This window comes from Triticum aestivum, chromosome 3B (genome assembly GCF_018294505.1).
Source record: "Triticum aestivum cultivar Chinese Spring chromosome 3B, IWGSC CS RefSeq v2.1, whole genome shotgun sequence".
Taxonomy (NCBI): Eukaryota; Viridiplantae; Streptophyta; class Magnoliopsida; order Poales; family Poaceae; genus Triticum; species Triticum aestivum.
The window spans coordinates 152914526-152933839 of NC_057801.1; the positions used below are offsets into that span (position 1 = coordinate 152914526).

Genomic DNA, 19314 nt, shown 5'->3' on the forward strand with positions numbered 1-19314 from the left:
CCCTTCCAAAACTGGAAATCAAAATTTAGTACTAGTAATCATTCAGGTCTAGCCCAGTGTAGAAAATGTCCCAGCCCAAAGCATCGATCAGCCTCGCATCGTCCAATGTTACGCTCGTCCCTCCTCCTTACTGTTGAATATAATCTACCAAAACTTCTTCTTCCGACTCGCCTCCATGGACCATACTGATTAAGTTCTAGGTCTTTGACAGCCAACCATTGTCACCAGCCGGCCTAGTGTGCCGTCTGCCAACCGCCGTGGGCCTCCTGGCCACCGCGCCGGCTGCTTGCTGCTGCCGCGGTCCTCCAATCTGCATGCTACAGCTCTTGTTTTCGTACATATTTTTCCTTTAGATTGAAATTGACCCCCTCTTAGTTCTTTGTCACGCTCCGCCACTGCTCACTGGTATGTTGGTTGGAAAACGCTAGCTTCCGAAATAAATTATGTCAACAATTAAAGTCCATTTCTAGACTTCAGAAAGTCTTTTTTCTCTCAAAAGATCATCCAAATCAAAATACGTTTTGACCATTGCCTTTTGTTTGGACGGGAACTTTAAACTAGACACCCCGGTATGATATGCTTTCACGAGTTTTTTTGTATTGTATTTTTTGCATTGTAGTCCTTTACAATATTTTTCTGCGGCGTCTTTACTCTAGTTTCTATTGCATTTTTGTGATGTATATTTTGTACTGCATTTTCCATATGTTATCTTTCTTGCTTCATTTGTGCACTAGTTTGTGTCGTCTTTTCCTACTGCTGCATATGTTGTATCCCATGTTTATGCGAAAAATACGCAGGAGCTCCTGGGTGCTCTACACCCCTAGACGAATATAAAACGCAAAAAATATCAAAAAAATCTGAAATTTCGGGTATGAAACTTGGGTTCCCAATCTACTCCCGTGTGAAGTTTCGTTAAAAAATACCAGGAAACGTATCCGTGGCGAAAGAAATATTGTCAGAACAAAAATCCATCCAAACAGTTTTTTTTTCTATACATAGGAAATTTCTCTTTTTTGCCACGAATACGTTTCCTGGTATTTTTTCACGAAATTTCACATGGGAGTAGATCGGAAACACAGGTTTCGTATCCCGAAATCCCATTTTTTTTTCAAATTTCTCAGTACTCTTTTGAATTTAATGTTTGTATAGGGGTGTGGAGCACCCAAGTGCTACAAATCTGCTTCCATGTTTATGCTGCATATGTCGTGCCCCATGTTTCTGCTGCATCTTCCTACTAAAATCTAAAGTTTCTACAAAATAGATTGATTTGGATACAAAAGAATATATTGTCCTTTTTTAATTGAAGAGGTACATTTTAATCTTCACCTTTAATTTGCATCTACATCCGTAAACTTTTCTATGGGGTGTACCAAAGCAAAGTTCTAGTTTCCACTATGCTGCAACATTCATCTACTGGTACAAAAAAGAAAGGAAGAAACTAATAACTACTCCCTCCGTCCCATAGTGTAAGCCTTTTTTCACACTACACTATTAAACACTCTCGTGCTTGCTCTTAGAGAGTGTTTAAGACAAGAGAAGAGTGTTTAAGACAAGATAAATCCCTATAACTGAAGAAGTTTGCCCTATTCTACCAAGAAATATTCCAAATGTGGTGTAAGAATTGGCATGAAAACCTGATCTTGGAATTGCCCAAGCTGTTAGTCAATGTAGTGCTAGGTTTCTAAGGTTGTAGCTTAAAATTAATTATATTTGGTCTTGAGATTTCTGGGTTTTAATGGTCACCTAAGGCCTCAAAAGCTTAAATTAGGATTTAAGTCTTTTAGGGCAAATGACCATGTCTTTTACTGTGTAAATTTTTGTGCAGTTAAGTTCCATACTATGTGGATATCTTTGCAATTAGCGTTCCTAACAGAAAATTCAATTATACCTGGTATATCTTTGTCAACCTGCATATACACGTTGTGCTACTAGTGTTGTTAGTTAATGTTATTGTCCTAGTCCTTAGAATCTAACCCTTTTGTAGCTAGGATAGTTGGCTACCACTCACTCGTTTACATGGGTATATATTCCTCCACCATCAATACAGTTGATAGTGTGGAAAACCTTCTTCCTAGTCTAAATTCTACCCGCCTCTTCCTAAATCGCGCGATACCCATTTCCTCACTTCTGCACCTACTTGCCATGGACGACGCCTCTTCCGTATCCTCTGGTGCAAACACTAAACCCTTCACCGTTGCGATTAAGCAAGTTCCAATCCGACAACATGTTCCCATCATTCTCGACCTCCAGGAATCCAACTACACATTGTGAATATCCACGATGGTCTTCCGCATGTATGCCCTCACCATTGACACTCCACCAATGCCCGCATGTGCCTCTCCTATCTCGATTGGACATCATTCAACTCATGAATCATCAATTGGGTGTACACCACCACCTCCTCCTAGGAGACCCTCACCATCATTTTAAGACCCGATGATACCACCTACTCCGCCCAGATTGTCGTCCACAACCTCTTCCTTGGTAACCGTGCTCATCATGAGATCTATGACCTACACAAATTCCATAGTCTCTATCAAGGTGATTTCTCCATTGTGACATATTGTAGCAGGCTAAAGTAGCTCGAGGACACTCTTCGGAACATCGTCGGCTACCACACACCAATGAGCGTTGTCCTCAATGTCATCACTGGCCTAAAATCAGGCTTCAATCGTCGGTCTTTCACCAACATGTCCTTGCGTGGGCCGTCATCCTTCCTCTACTATCGCTCCTTCCTCGAGCAAGAGGAGCGGAACATCACCCACATCAACGCAATGGAGGACGAATCTACCCTCCGCATCCACGCCCATGGTGACTCATGTTGTCCCCAAAATTCAATGCTAGAGTTGTTAGGACTACACGAGCCAACATGGGCTTCGACGTGGATGGAACGACAATTTAGAAAGGATGACAACCCGTGCAAGGGATTGCTGGTGATAGACATATTGAAGTTAGAGCTTGAGGTTTCTGACGAAATTAAGGACGAGGCCCTGGCTTGTGATGTTCTAGCCGACATGCATCATGGTGTGTTCGTGAGATGATTTAGCTTGCTGCATTATTATGTGATAGAGAGACCACCTTGGTAGAAATTGTATAATTTGTGGAGGGCATATATTGCATGATGAGAACGGTTGTTGAGGAAGAGGTTGTGAACGACAAGCTAGAGGAAGTACGTAGTCTCATCAGGCTTCATGATGATGTCGAGGATTTCCTAGGAGATGGGTATACACCTAGTTGATGATGCAAGAGTTGATAGATATATAATGAATGACGGTGAGGCGCATACGGTCATCGACAGAGCATTCGACGTGGTCGGTGAGCCCGTATGTGCAGAAGACTGACATGAATAGGGAGTACCACATATTGTAGTTGGATTAATGGAGGTCAAGGGCAACATGAACATGTTGCTGGATGGGCACATGTTGGATCGCAAGGGTAGAGGGGGAGGGTTGGTGTTGGCGCCGAAGGAGATGGAAGATGCGTTGTCCATGGTAAGCACGTGTGGAAGCGAGGAAACGAGTATCACAATAATTAGAAAGAGGTTGATACTATGTAAGAGTTTATACTGGGAAAAATATTATATATACCCATGTACATGAGTGAGAAGTACCTAACTAACCTAGCTAGGAACGGGTTAGATCATATGGACTAGGACAACAACACAATCATGCACTAACAACACTAGCATTATCCAACAGGTATTCATACAAGCACGTTGAAAAACTCTTAAAATCTCAGCCCCAGTCTAAACTCTTACAATCTAAACCATTTAATACTCCTTCCGTCCCAAAAAATAAATGTCTTGACCTTAGTACAACTTTGTACGAAAGCTAGTACTATAAAGTTGAGACACTTATTTTGGGACGGAGGAAGTAGTATATATGCATTACACAAAGCATCCATTTACATGTAATAAATGAAATATAAAATTTCCAACAAATCTTGGTAGTTAAAAAATGTTTATCTAGTGGTATTGGTTGGGTGATTTGTACGTAGCTTGTGGGTTACATTTCATATTATCCACTAATCTGAAATTTTCTGCTCACACGTAGATCTCTTTGTGTTACAGTTTAGAAAGATGGTATTGCTCCATCTGCTTTAATTCTTGGAAAAATCAACTTCTTTTCGATGATACAGAGATGCATGTTTTCTTGTTAATTAACGTTGCTCACTCAGAAGGTTTGAATTGAACTACAACAGAATAGCACGCCTACTATGGAGTTATCGATGAAGCTCATGATCGACACCAAGTCTCAGAAGGTGTGCTTTGCCGAGGCCGGAAGCGACGTCGTGGAGTTCCTCACCGGCCTCCTGTCCCTGCCGCTGGGCACCGCCCTCGACCTACTGACCAAGGAGCGCTTGGTCGGCAGCATCAGCAACGTGCTCAACAGCGTGGAGAAGCTAGATGCGAACTACAAGAGCAAGATGCGGTGCCTTAGCCCGGCCGTCAACCCCGCCGCGCTCCCCCTCCTACAGCAGCTGTTGGACACACAACTCAGCAACGGTGACACCTACACATGTGGAGCCTGTGGATATCTATCGGCGATAGATGACAGAGTCTGCCCTAGATGCAAATGTTATATGCGCAGGGCTATGACGGTCGCCGCCGGAAAAAACGGGACCACGCCGGTACCTGTGGGCATGTACACTGTCGGGGATGACCTGTCCGTGACTTCGGCCTCTTTTTTCGCGACGATCTCGCTGTTGGGCATCAAGGATCTCAGCGCCTTGCAGGAAAAGACAGTGAAGATCGGCAAGGAAGAGGTACGCAGTGCTCTAATTTCTTTAGAGTCTTTGAACTTTTAAGTGGTGGTTTTGCTCAAGTTGGTGATTTACTTTTTTTATGTGTGTTTGTGTATGTATGGATTCTTTTAATGTAGGCACTAGAGATATTTGCTGCTTCCCTCAAGTCCAAGACCGTCCTGTCGGATGTCTTTCTACCGAAGAAGAATGCTCGCCTCAAGAGAGAACATCCCGAGGGAGTCATTCACATATGACTTGGTGCTCCCTATTTTAGAATTCCAAATACCTTCTGTTTTCGATATCATATTTATGAGGAAGGAGTCATATGTGAGTGACTTGGAACTACTTTCACTTACTGCCATAAGTTATTCATAGTGAATTCCAAATTTTACTCCCTAAGTGTCAATTTGGGATATTTCTTGCCCTATTTGAGGAGTATAAAAATTGTCCTAGTTTATACCATAGTTAAGCAAGTTGGTCTAGTTTTATCCATTTTAATGTTTTGCATCGTTCTGCCAACTAGGGTCCATTGTTAATTTGACATAGATAGATGAGTCAGCCCTCACATCGGCAGAGGAATTGTGCAAAATGCGTCCGGCGTGATAACCACACCCGAGCCAGTCCCCTCTCCGTCGACCGAGGTAGGGATTTTAAACCAGCGATGGTGACAGCAGCTAGAGGAAGCGACGGCGGCTGTTAGGGAAGTCGAATTGCTCATAAATTATTTATGTCATGAGGAATTAAGATTATGCTTATATTAGTTTTCGTGTCCTTTTGTGTTGAAATAGTTTAGGAATATTAGTTTCAATGAAATCTGGAGAAAGTCGAAAGATCTCAACACATCCACAACATCACTAATGAGACAGCACAGAACATCTCACATACGGTTTTCACTTTTCAGACCACTTTCAGAATGCAGTTCTTCCATCAAATGGTTCGTTAGGTTGTGCGGCTGGATTTACATTATTGCAAGTAAAAATCAAACGACTTGCACAAAAGGATCAGGAGATCACCAAACACTTCAACACTCAGTGGGACGTACTATTACGTGTGGTATCTGTGTACACGAACCGCTTGAGGACACGCATCAGCTCGTTGGCTGCCTCGCCGAACGGCCGGAGGACAGAGAACCCGTGCTGTTCTCCGGCGAATTCGGCCACCTCCACGGCCTTCCCCATCTCCCTCAGTCTCGCGGCGTACCCCATCACGCGGTCGCGGAGCACGTCGCTCTCCGGCGCCACCACGGACGCAAGGCTGGGGCTCTCCGGGCCGAACGGGTTGGCCACCGGGTGGTCCCTGTTCGTCCCCACCGGAAGCGACATGCGCCAAAACATGTCGGATCCCTCGACCGTCAGGGACACGTCCGCCGGGGGGTCAGCCTCCGTCGCCGTCCGCTTGGCACCACCGAAGAACGCAGAGATGAGGACGTACCCGGCGATATGCACCGGGTGGACGTCTTGCTGCGCCGAGGCGACCTGGACCGTGACGTGGTGGGCCAGGTTGGTGCCCGCCGATGCGCCGGAGATGAACGTCCGGCCAAAATCGGCCGTTTCAGCGAGCCACGGGTCAGCGCCAACTCCGAGCTCGGCCTGGCCGCACAGCCAGGAGAGGAAAGCCGCGCCGTCCTCGATGGCCGCGGGGTGGCGGTGCTCGGGGGCGAGGCGGTACTGGACGGACAGCACGACCGCCGGGAGCTCGGCGGCGGCGCGGAGGCAGTAGGTGTGGAAGTGTGGCTGCGCGAAGGAGCCGATGCAGTAGCCACCGCCGTGGAAGTACACCAGCACCGGGAGCTTGGGGCCACCGGCCGTCGTCACCGATGGCGACGGCCTGTACACGCGGACGCTAAGGCCGCGCGGCGCGTGGTACATGGCGTCCTTCCACTGCACGCCGGGGACGTCCGGCAACGGGTCCTTTGGCCAGAGCACGGCTTCGTCGCCGCGGACGACTGAGCCGTCGCTGAGGAGCTTGAGGACGCTCGGCAGGTCCTCCATGACCTGCGGTGCTGCGGTGTCTTCGCCGGACATCGTGTGTGTGTGATGGATCGGTGCCGTCGGACGCCCGGCAGGTTGTCGCGATTCCTGAATCAATGGGGCATCGGATTTATATATATTATTAGTGCTCACGAAGGTTCCTGTCGATCAGACGGCACGCTCGCACTGGTGGCAGCTCTGGTCTTCTCGAGGTGTGAAAGAGGCTGGAAGCGCATGAGAGGATGTGGCGAAGATTACAGAAAGGTTAGGGTTCGGTTAGGTGTGGATTGATTTTCAAGCTAACTAGTAAGATCAGATTACAGAAAGGAGACACACGCCACATCCTAAACTAGCACGGTTTATATACACACCGTGATGTACAATGTTTAACACCCCCTCAATCACAACTATCTAAGTTGAGATTACGTCTAAAGATCTCCAGTTGCCGCAGTGAGAGTGGTTTAGTAAAGCCATCCGTCACTTGATCACCAGTAAGAACAAACAGAATATTCAAAAGCTTGTTAGCCACCCTCTCACGAACAAAATGATAATCAACCTCAGTGTGCTTCGTCCTAGCATGAAAAATAGGATTGGCAGAAAGATAGGTAGCACCAAGATTGTCACACCAAAATGACGTTGCAGATGAGTGACGAATGCCCAACTCTGTTAATAAATTCTGGACCCAAATAATCTCAGCAGTAGCATTTGCTAAGGCCTTGTACTCAGCTTTTGTACTCGATCTAGACACAATAGCTTGCTTACGTGCACTCCAAGAAATCAAATTACCACCAAAGAACACTGCAAAGCCTCCAGTGGACCGCCGATCATCAGGACAACCTGCCCAGTCTGCATCTGAAAAAGCACTAACAAGTGTAGAGTCTGACTTAGCAAGTTTGAGACCATGACTCTTGGTTGCCTGGAGATACCGAAGAATTCTTTTTACTGTTGTCCAATGAGTATCAGTAGGCGCATGAAGGATCTGACAAACTTTGTTGACTGAGAAACAAATATCTGGTCTGGTTAAAGTCAAATACTGCAGAGCTCCTACAACACTCCTGTACCTGGTGGAGTCCTCAGCTCCAAGCACCTCTCCGTCATGAAGAGACAATTTCTCTGGAGTAGACAAAGGAGTTGGAGAAGGCTTGCAGCCTTTCATGCCCACTTGCTCAAGGATATCTTGCACATATTTTTCTTGAGACAAAACAATTCCACTAGCAACATGCTTTACCTCAATCCCAAGAAAAAAAATGGAGACTGCCCAAATCCTTGAGCGCAAAATCCATGCGCAGATCCTTAAGAAGAGCTTCAACTGCTCTAGAGGAGGAACTTGTGACAATAATATCATCAACGTAAATAAGCATAAAAATGGTGACTTCATGCCGATGATAAAAGAATAACAGGGTGTCTCCCTTGGAAGCAGAAAAACCGAGAGACTGTAACTTGGAGTACAGACGATAATACCAAGCTCTAGGTGCTTGTTTCAAATCATAAATTGCTTTATCAAGCTTGCAGACATGTCGTGGTAAAGCTGAACTTTCATACCCAGGAGGCTGCCTCATAAAAACCTCTTCTTCTAGAACACCGTGTAAAAACGCGTTCTTTAAATCTAGTTGTCGCATGCACCAATTTCTAGATATTGCAACTGAAAGAATTAACCTGATAGTAGCAGCTTTGACCACAGGACTAAAGGTGTCCTCATAATCAATTCCGTACCTTTGCTTGAAACCTTTGGCCACAAGACGTGCCTTGTACCTGTCAATTATGCCATCAGATTTCCGCTTGACCTTGTACACCCATTTGCAGTCAATTACGTTCCTCCCTCTGACTGGTGGGACCAAGCGCCATGTTTTGTTCTCAACGAGAGCTGAAAATTCTTCATCCATTGTCTGTTTCCACTTGGGATCACCAAGAGCATCCTACAGATTCTTCGGTTCACCTGTGGCACAAAAAGAGCCCCAACGAACACAACCATCATTATAAACCTTGGGTTTGGCAAGACCACTTTATGACCGAGTGTGTGAGCGGGCAGGAGGAGGCGGAGCTGGCCGAGCTTGATATATTTGGAGACGGTTGTGTGTAGATGACACGACAGAGTCAGACGAAGCAGACACAGCCGCAGAAGATCCCAAATCCGCTGCCTGTAGAGAACCAGACGGATCTGGTGCGGCAGCCGATGGCGAACTGCCACTTGGCAGTTCCAGAGTGGGCGCAGTATGGGAAGGGATTTGCACCGCACAGGAGTCCGGGCTCCCCGCCCCGCTGACGCCACGTGGGCCTCGCCCAGCCGACCCGCCAGGGGACCACGCACCATCCCACGCGGGGGACATCGCAGGGGTCGGCCCGCCAGGAGACAGCGCATCAGTGCGCCCGCCTGGCCCGCCTTGTCGTCCGCCTGGCAGCGCAGATCCCGGCTAGGATTCGCCTGACGTGCCATGCGACATAGATCCCGCGGTGGATTCGCTTGGGATCGTTGCAGCGACCGATCCCGAGGCCTCCTGCGGATCTTCTATGGAGCTCCCTGTTTGCTGCATAAAATCATAAGAAGTTTAGCCAAAAACTTTAGTATTTTGCTGCCCTGTTTCCTGCACACTTTCAGCTAGGTTATTGGCATTAGGCATAGGCATATGATCAGCAACAAAATCAGTCCCCCCCTTGACCAAAACTAGGAGACGGTAGAAGATGAGAGGGCAAAAGGAGCAATTCCTTGCGAAGTTGGGCGCCGACATTGGAGTGGAGATCTGCGAAAGGGAAAACTTGCTCATCAAAAATGACGTCACGAGAAACATAGACACGACCAGAAGCGATATCGAGACACTTGTAGCCTTTGTGAAGGGTACTGTATCCCATGAAAGCACATTGCTTTGACCTAAACTCAAGTTTATGCTTGTTGAAAGGACGCAAGTTTGGGCAGACGGCACAACAAAAAATATGAAGAAAATAATAGTTGGGTTTAGTGTCAAAGAGCCTTTCTAGCGGAGTTTGGTTCTTGATGACTCTACTGGGAATGCGATTAATGAGATAGACTGCCGTGAGGAATGCTTTGTCCCAAAATTTGAGCAGCATGAAAGCATGAGCAAGTAGAGAGAGACACCAACTTCCACTATGTGTCTATGTTTCCACTCTGTGGAACCGTTCTGTTGATGAGCATGGGGGCATGAAACGTGATGTGTGATGCCAATGCATTCAAAAAAAAAGCTCAACCGTTGGTATTCCCCACCCCAATCGGTTTGCATAGCAATGATCTTACGATCAAATAGACGTTCAACATGAGCTTGAAAAAGACGAAATTTCTCAAATACATCAGATTTATTTTTGAGCAAATAGATCCAGCTAAACTTGCTAAAATCATCAATAAAGTTGACATAATATTTCCGTCTTCCTATAGAGATGGGTCCAGGACCCCAAACTCTGAAAAATAAGCTCTAAAGGAGTTGTGGATTCACTAGTAGAACGAGAATAGGGTAACTGATGGCTCTTGGTCATCTGACATGCATCACACACTAAAAGATGATCTTGTTTATTTGAAACGGGAAGATTGAAATCGCGAAGGATCTTTTGAACTACCGGAAGAGCAGGATGCCCTAGGTGTTGGGGAACGTTGCATAAAATAAAAATTTTCCTACGTTCACCAAGATCCATCTAGGAGTTCATCTAGCAATGAGAGAGAGAGATGCATCTACATACCACTTGTAGATCGCGTGCGGAAGCGTTCAAGAGAACGGGGTTGAGGTAGTCGTTCTCGTCGTGATCCTATCACCGAAGATCCTAGCGTCGAACGGACGGCACCTCCGCGTTCAACACACGTACGGTCAGCGTGACGTCTTCTCCGTCTTGATCTAGCAAGGGGGAAGGAGAGGTTGATGAAGATCCAGCAGCACGACAGCGTGGTGATGGATGCAGCAGGACTCCGACAGGGCTTCACCAAGCAACTACGGGAGAAGGAAGAGGTGTAGCAGGGGGAGGGAGGCGCCAAGACTCAGGGTTCGGCTGCCCTCCCTCCCCCCTCCTTTATATAGGCCCCCTGGGGGGGCGCCGGCCCTGGAGATGGGAATCTCCTAAGGGAGGCGCCGGCCAGGGGGGTGGAGTGCCCCCCAAGGCAAGTGGTGCGCCCCCACCCTAGGGTTTCCAACCCTAGGCGCAGGGGAGGCCCAAGGGGGGGCGCACCAGACCACTAGGGGCTGGTTCCCCTCCCACTTCAGCCCACGGGCCCCTCCGGGATAGGTGGCCCCACCTGGTGGACCCCCGGGGACCCTTCTGGTGGTCCCGGTACAATACCGGGTGACCCCGAAACTTTCCCGATGGCCGAAACAACACTTCCTATATATAATTCTTTACCTCCGGACCATTCTAGAACTCCTCGTGATGTACGGGATCTCATCCGGGACTCCGAACAACATTCAGTTTGCTGCATACTCATATTCATACAACCCTAGCGTCACCGAACCTTAAGTGTGTAGACCCTACGGGTTCGGGAGACATGCAGACATGACCGAGACGGCTCTCCGATCAATAACCAACAGCGGGATCTGGATACCCATGTTGGCTCCCACATACTCCTCGATGATCTCATCGGATGAACCACGATGTCGAGGATTCAAGCAACCCCGTATACTATTCCCTTTGTCAGACGGTATGTTACTTGCCCGAGATTCGATCGTCGGTATCCCAATACCTCGTTCAATCTCGTTGCCGGCAAGTCCCTTTACTCGTACCGTAATGCATGATCCCGTGACCAGACACTTGGTAACTTTGAGCTCATTATGATGATGCACTACCGAGTGGGCCCAGTGATACCTCTCCGTAATACGGAGTGACAAATCCCAGTCTCGATCCGTGTCAACCCAACAGACACTTTCGGAGATACCTGTAGTGCACCTTTATAGTCACCCAGTTACGTTGTGACGTTTGGTACACCCAAAGCACTCCTACGGTATCCGGGAGTTACACGATCTCATGGTCTAAGGAAGAGATACTTGACATAAGAAAAGCTCTAGCAAAACGAACTACACGATCTTGTGCTATGCTTAGGATTGGGTCTTGTCCATCACATCATTCTCCTAATGATGTGATCCCATTATCAACGACATCCAATGTCCATAGTCAGGAAACCATGACTATCTGTTGATCAAGGAGCTAGTCAACTAGAGGCTCACTAGGGACATGTTGTGGTCTAAGTATTCACACGTGTATTACGATTTCCGGATAATACAATTATAGCATGAATAAAAGACAACTATCATGAACAAAGAAATATAATAATAATCCTTTTATTATTGCCTCTAGGGCATATTTCCAACAGTCTCCCACTTGCACTAGAGTCAATAATCTAGTTACATTGTGATGAATCGAACACCCATAGAGTTCTGGTGTTGATCATGTTTTGCTCGCGGAAGGGGCTTAGTCAACGGATCTGCGACATTCAGATCCGTATGTTCTTTGCAAATATCTATGTCTCCATCTTGAAGGTTTTCATGGATGGAGTTGAAACGACGCTTGATGTGCCTGGTCTTCTTGTGAAACCCGGGCTCCTTGGCAAGGGAAATAGCTCCAGTGTTGTCACAGAAGATAGTGATCGGCCCCGATGCATTGGGTATGACTCCTAGGTCGGTGATGAACTCCTTCATCCATATTGCTTCATGCGCTGCCTCCGAGGCTGCCATGTACTCCGCTTCACATGTAGATCCCGCCATGACGCTCTACTTGCAACTGCACCAGCTTACTGCTCCACGATTCAACATATACACGTATTCGGTTTGTGACTTAGAGTCATCCAGATCTGTGTCGAAGCTAGCATCGACGTAACCCTTTACGACGAGCTCTTCGTTACCTCCATAAACGAGAAACATGTCCTTTGTCCTTTTCAGGTACTTTAGGATATTCTTGACCGCTGTCCAGTGTTCCTTGCCGGGATTACTTTGGTACCTACCTACCAAACTTATGGCAAGGTTTACATCTGGTCTGGTACACAGCATGACATACATAATAGATCCTATGGCTGAGGCATAGGGGATGACACTCATCTCTTCTTTATCTTCTGCCATGGTCGGGCATTGAGCCAAGCTCAATCTCACACCTTGCAATACAGGCAAGAACCCTTTCTTGGACTGATCCATTTTGAACTTCTTGAAAATCTTATCAAGGTATGTGCTTTGTGAAAGACCTATGAGGCGTCTCGATCTATCCCTATAGATCTTGATGCCTAATATGTAAGCAGCTTCTCCAAGGTCCTTCATTGAAAAACACTTATTAAAGTAGGCCTTAATGCTGTCCAAGAATTCTATATCATTTCCCATCAAAAGTATGTCATTTACATATAATATGAGAAATGCTATAGAGCTCCCACTCACTTTCTTGTAAACGCAGGCTTCTACATAAGTCTACATAAACCCAAACGCTTTGATCATCTCATCAAAGCGAATGTTCCAACTCCGAGATGCTTGCACCAGCCCATAAATGGATCGCTGGAGCTTGCATACTTTGTTAGCATTCTTAGGATCGACAAAACCTTCCATCTGCATCATATACAACTCTTCCTTAAGATAACCGTTAAGGAATGCCGTTTTGACGTCCATCTGCCATATCTCATAATCATAGTATGCGGCAATTGCTAACATGATTCGGACGGACTTAAGCTTCACTACGGGAGAGAAAGTCTCATCGTAGTCAACCCCTTGAACTTGTCGATAACCCTTAGCAACAAGTCGAGCTTTATAGATGGTCACATTACCATCCGCGTCTGTCTTCTTCTGAAAGATCCATTTGTTTTCTATTGCTCGCCGATCATCGGGCAAGTCAGTCAAAGTCCATACTTTGTTTTCATACATGGATTCTATCTCGGACTGCATGGCTTCTAGCCATTTGTTGGAATCTGGGCCCGCCATCGCTTCTTCATAGTTCGAAGGTTCACCGTTGTCTAACAACATGATTTCCAGGACAGGGTTACCATACCACTCTGGTGTGGAACGTGTCCTCGTGGACCTACGAAGTTCAGTAGGAACTTGATCCGAAGTACCTTGATCATCATCATCATTAATTTCCTCTCCAGTCGGTGTAGGCACCACAGGAACATTTTCCTGAGCTGCACTACTTTCCGGTTCAAGAGGTAGTACTTCATCGAGTTCTACTTTCCTCCCACTTACTCCTTTCAAGAGAAACTCTTTTTCCAGAAAGGATCCGTTCTTGGCAACAAAGATCTTGCCTTCGGATCTAAGGTAGAAGGTATACCCAATGGTTTCCTTAGGGTATCCTATGAAGACGCATTTTTCCGACTTGGGTTCGAGCTTTTCAGGTTGAAGTTTCTTGACATAAGCATCGCATCCCCAAACTTTTAGAAACGACAGCTTAGGTTTCTTCCCAAACCATAATTCATACGGTGTCGTCTCAACGGATTTAGACGGTGCCCTATTTAAAGTGAAAGTAGCTGTCTCTAGAGCGTATCCCCAAAATGATAGCGGTAAATCGGTAAGAGACATCATATATCGCACCATATCCAATAGAGTGTGATTACGACGTTCGGACACACCGTTACGCTGAGGTGTTCCAGGCGGCGTGAGTTGTGAAACAATTCCACATTTCCTTAAGTGCGTACCAAATTCGTGACTTAAATATTCTCCTCCACGATCCGATCGTAAGAATTTTATCTTTCGGTCACATTGATTCTCTACTTCATTCTGAAATTCCTTGAACTTTTCAAAGGTCTCAGACTTGTGTTTCATCAAGTAGACATACCCATATCTACTTAAGTCATCAGTGAGAGTGAGAACATAACGATATCCTCCGCGAGCCTCAACGCTCATTGGACCACACACATAAGTATGTATGATTTCCAATAAGTTGGTTGCTCGCTCCATTGTTCCGGAGAACGGAGTCTTGGTCATTTTGCCCATGAGGCATGGTTCGCATGTGTCAAATGATTCATAATCGAGAGACTCTAAAAGTCCATCAACATGGAGCTTCTTTATGCGCTTGACACCAATGTGACCAAGGCGGCAGTGCCACAAGTATGTGGGACTATCGTTATCAACTTTACATCTTTTGGTATTCACACTATGAATATGTGTAACATTACGTTCGAGATTCATTAAGAATAAACCATTGACCATCGGGGCATGACCATAAAACATATCTCTCATATAAATAGAACAACCATTATTCTCGGATTTAAATGAGTAGCCATCTCGTATTAAACGAGATCCAGATACAATGTTCATGTTCAAACTTGGCACTAAATAACAATTATTGAGGTTCATAACTAATCCCGTGGGTAAATGTAGAGGTAGCGTGCCGACGGCGATCACATCGACCTTGGAACCATTCCCGACGCACATCGTCACCTCGTCCTTCGCCAGTCTCCGCTTATTCCGCAGCTCCTGCTGTGAGTTACAAATGTGAGTAACGGCACCGATATCAAATACCCAGGAGTTACTACGAGTACTGGTAAGGTACACATAAATTACATGTATATCACATATACCTTTAGTGTTGCCGGCCTTCTTGTCCGCTAAGTATTTGGGGCAGTTCCACTTCCAGTGACCCTTCCCTTTGCAATAAAAGCACTCAGTCTCAGGCTTGGGTCCATTCTTTGACTTCTTCCCGGCAACTGGCTTACCGGGCGCGGCAACATCTTTGCTGTCCTTCTTGAAGTTCTTCTTACCCTTGTCCTTCTTGAACTTAGTGGTCTTATTGACCATCAACACTTGATGTTCTTTCTTGATTTCAACCTCTGCTGACTTCAGCATTGAAAATACTTCAGGAATGGTCTTCACCATCCCCTGCATATTGTAGTTCATCACAAAGCTCTTGTAGCTCGGTGGGAGCGACTGAAGGATTCTGTCAATGACCGCCTCGTCCGGGAGGTTGATCTCCAGCTGGGACAGGCGGTTGTGCAACCCAGATATTTTGAGTATGTGCTCACTGACAGAACTGTTTTCCTCCATCTTACAACTATAGAACTTGTCGGAGACTTCATATCTCTCGACCCGGGCATGAGCTTGAAAAACCATTTTCAGCTCCTCGAACATCTCATATGTTCCGTGTTGCTCAAAACGCTTTTGGAGCCCCGGTTCCAAGCTGTAAAGCATGCCGCACTGAACGAGAGAGTAATCATCAGCACGTGACTGCCACGCGTTCATAACGTCTTGTTTCTCTGGGATGGGTGCTTCACCTAGCGGTCCTTTTAGGACATATGCTTTCTTGGCTGCTATGAGGATGATCCTCAGGTTCCGGACCCAGTCCGAATAGTTGCTGCCATCATCTTTCAGCTTGGTTTTCTCTAGGAACGCGTTGAAGTTCATGTTGACATGAGCGTTGGCCATTTGATCTACAAGACATATTTTGCAAAGATTTTATACTAAGTTCATGATAATTAAGTTCATCTAATCAAATTATTTAATGAAATCCCACTCAAATTTGACATCCCTCTAGTCATCTAAGTGTTACACGATCCGAGTCGACTAGGCCGTGTCCGATCATCATGTGAGACGGACTAGTCATCATCGGTGAACATCTCCATGTTGATCGTATCTTCCATACGACTCATGTTCGACCTTTCGGTCTCTTGTGTTCCGAGGCCATGTCTGTACATGCTAGGCTCGTCAAGTTAACCCTAAGTGTTTATGCATGTGTAAAACTGTCTTACACCCATTGTATGTGAACGTAAGGATCTATCACACCCGATCATCACGTGGTGCTTCGAAACGACGAACTTTAGCAACGGTGTACGGTTAGGGGGAACATTTTCTTGAAATTATTATAAGGGATCATCTTATTTACTACCGTCGTTCTAAGTAAACAAGACGCAAAAAACATAATAAACATCACATGCAATTATATAAAGTAGTGACATGATATGGCCAATATCATATAGCTCCTTCGATCTCCATCTTCGGGGCTCCATGATCATCTTCGTCACCGGCATGACACCATGATCTCCATCATCGTGCCTCCATGAAGTTGCTCGCCAACTATTACTTCTACTACTATAGCTAATGGTTTAGCAATAAAGTAAAGTAATTACATGGCGTTAAATCATTGATATGCATGTCATACAATAATTAAGACAACTCCTATGGCTCCTGCCGGTTGTCATACTCATCGACATGCAAGTCGTGATTCCTATTACAAGAACATGATCTCATACATCACAATATATCATTCATCATTCATCACAACTTCTGGCCATATCACATCACATGACAATTGCTGCAAAAACAAGTTAGACGTCCTCTAATTGTTGTTGCATCTTTTACGTGGCTGCAATTGGGTTCTAGCAAGAACGTTTTCTTACCTACGAATAACCACAACGTGATTTTGTCAACTTCTATTTACCCTTCATAAGGACCCTTTTCATCGAATCCGCTCCAACTAAAGTAGGAGAGACAGACACCCGCTAGCCACCTTATGCAACTAGTGCATGTCAGTCGGTGGAACCTGTCTCATGTAAGCGTACGTGTAAGGTCGGTCCGGGCCGCTTCATCCCACAATACCGTTGAAGCAAGAAAAGACTAGTAGTGGCAAGCAAGTTGACAAGATCTACGCCCACAACATATTTGTGTTCTACTCGTGCAATAGAGAACTACGCATAGACCTAGCTCATGATGCCACTGTTGGGGAACGTTGCATAAAATAAAAAATTTCCTACGTTCACCAAGATCCATCTAGGAGTTCATCTAGCAAAGAGAGAGAGATGCATCTACATACCACTTGTAGATCGCGTGCGGAAGCGTTCAAGAGAATGGGGTTGAGGTAGTCGTTCTCGTCGTGATCCTATCACCGGAGATCCTAGCGCCGAACTGACGACACCTCCGCGTTCAACACACGTACGGTCAGCGTGACGTCTCCTCCGTCTTGATCCATCAAGGGGGAAGGAGAGGTTGATGAAGATCCAGCAGCACGACAGCGTGGTGATGGATGCAGCAGGACTCCGACAGGGCTTCACCAAGCAACTACGGGAGAAGGAAGAGGTGTAGCAGGGGGAGGGAGGCGCCAAGACTCAGGGTTCGGCTGCCCTCCCTCCCCCCTCCTTTATATAGGCCCCCTGGGGGGGGGGCGCCGGCCCTGGAGATGGGAATCTCCTAAGGGAGGCGCCGGCCAGGGGGGTGGAGTGCCCCCCAAGGCAAGTGGTGCGCCCCCACCCTAGGGTTTCCAACCCTAGGCGCAGGGGAGGCCCAAGGGGGGGCGCACCAGCCCACTAGGGGATGGTTCCCCTCCCACTTCAGCCCACGGGGCCCTTCGGGATAGGTGGCCCCACCCGGTGGACCCCCGGGACCCTTCCGGTGGTCCCGGTACAATACCGGGTGACCCCGAAACTTTCCCGATGGCCGAAACAGCACTTCCTATATATAATTCTTTACCTCCGGACCATTCCGGAACTCCTTGTGACGTCCAGGATCTCATCCGGGACTCCGAACAACATTCAGTTTGCTGCATACTCATATTCATACAACCCTAGCGTCACCGAACCTTAAGTGTGTAGACCCTACGGGTTCGGGAGACATGCAGACATGACCGAGACGGCTCTCCGGTCAATAACCAATAGCGGGATCTGGATACCCATGTTGGCTCCCACATACTCCTCGATGATCTCATCGGATGAACCACGATGTCGAGGATTCAAGCAACCCCGTATACTATTCCCTTTGTCAGACGGTATGTTACTTGCCCGAGATTTGATCGTCGGTATCCCAATACCTCGTTCAATCTCGTTGCCGGCAAGTCACTTTACTCGTACCGTAATGCATGATCCCGTGACCAGACACTTGGTCACTTTGAGCTTATTATGATGATGCACTACCGAGTGGGCCCAATGATACCTCTCCGTAATACGGAGTGAGAAATCCCAGTCTCGATCCGTGTCAACCCAACAGACACTTTCGGAGATACCTGTAGTGCACCTTTACAGTCACCCAGTTACGTTGTGACGTTTGGTACACCCAAAGCACTCCTACGGTATCCGGGAGTTACACGATCTCATGGTCTAAGGAAGAGATACTTGACATAAGAAAAGCTCTAGCAAAACGAACTACACGATCTTGTGCTATGCTTAGGATTGGGTCTTGTCCATCACATCATTCTCCTAATGATGTGATCCCGTTATCAACGACATCCAATGTCCATAGTCAGGAAACCATGACTATCTATTGATCAACGAGCTAGTCAACTAGAGGCTCACTAGGGACATGTTGTGGTCTAAGTATTCACACGTGTATTACGATTTCCGGATAATACAATTATAGCATGAATAAAAGACAACTATCATGAACAAAGAAATATAATAATAATCCTTTTATTATTACCTCTAGGGCATATTTCCAACACTAGGCGTTTGTGCCATCGAGACCTGGATGGTTTGATGGCACCAAGCACTTGACGTTGAGGGGCACTTTGCCGTCCGGTCACGGGGAACAAGCCCCATCTACTCCTGTTTTGAAGAATTGTTCTCCAGGTAGCCCGATCCTTGACAAGAAAGAATTCAGGATGAAGTTCAATAATCACATCATTATCTCGCATAAGATTATAGGCAGAAAGGAGACTTTGATCAGCACTAGGAGCATGAAGAATATTGTTTAAGTTCAAGGAACCGGAGGGAGTAGACAATACTGAA

General features: G+C 46.5%; 2 protein-coding genes across 3 annotated transcripts in view; one reads left to right on the forward strand and one right to left on the reverse strand.

Moving 5' to 3' along the window:
• Positions 1 to 5207, forward strand: part of LOC123065079 (uncharacterized) — a 6358-nt gene extending 1151 nt beyond the window's left edge. For both annotated transcript variants that reach the window (XM_044488445.1, XM_044488446.1), the window contains 2 exons: positions 4201 to 4764; positions 4881 to 5207. In XM_044488445.1, coding sequence (XP_044344380.1) covers positions 4201 to 4764; positions 4881 to 4997 — 681 coding nt within the window. In that variant the 3' untranslated portion in view covers positions 4998 to 5207. The remainder of the gene's footprint in view (positions 1 to 4200; positions 4765 to 4880) is intronic.
• A 494-nt stretch (positions 5208 to 5701) lies between these two features.
• LOC123065080 (probable carboxylesterase 15) lies at positions 5702 to 6803 on the reverse strand. The gene has a single exon (XM_044488447.1). It carries the CDS (start codon positions 6765 to 6767, stop codon positions 5772 to 5774), a length of 996 nt encoding a protein of 331 aa, XP_044344382.1. The 5' UTR covers positions 6768 to 6803; the 3' UTR covers positions 5702 to 5771.
• Positions 6804 to 19314: the final 12511 nt, after the last annotated feature.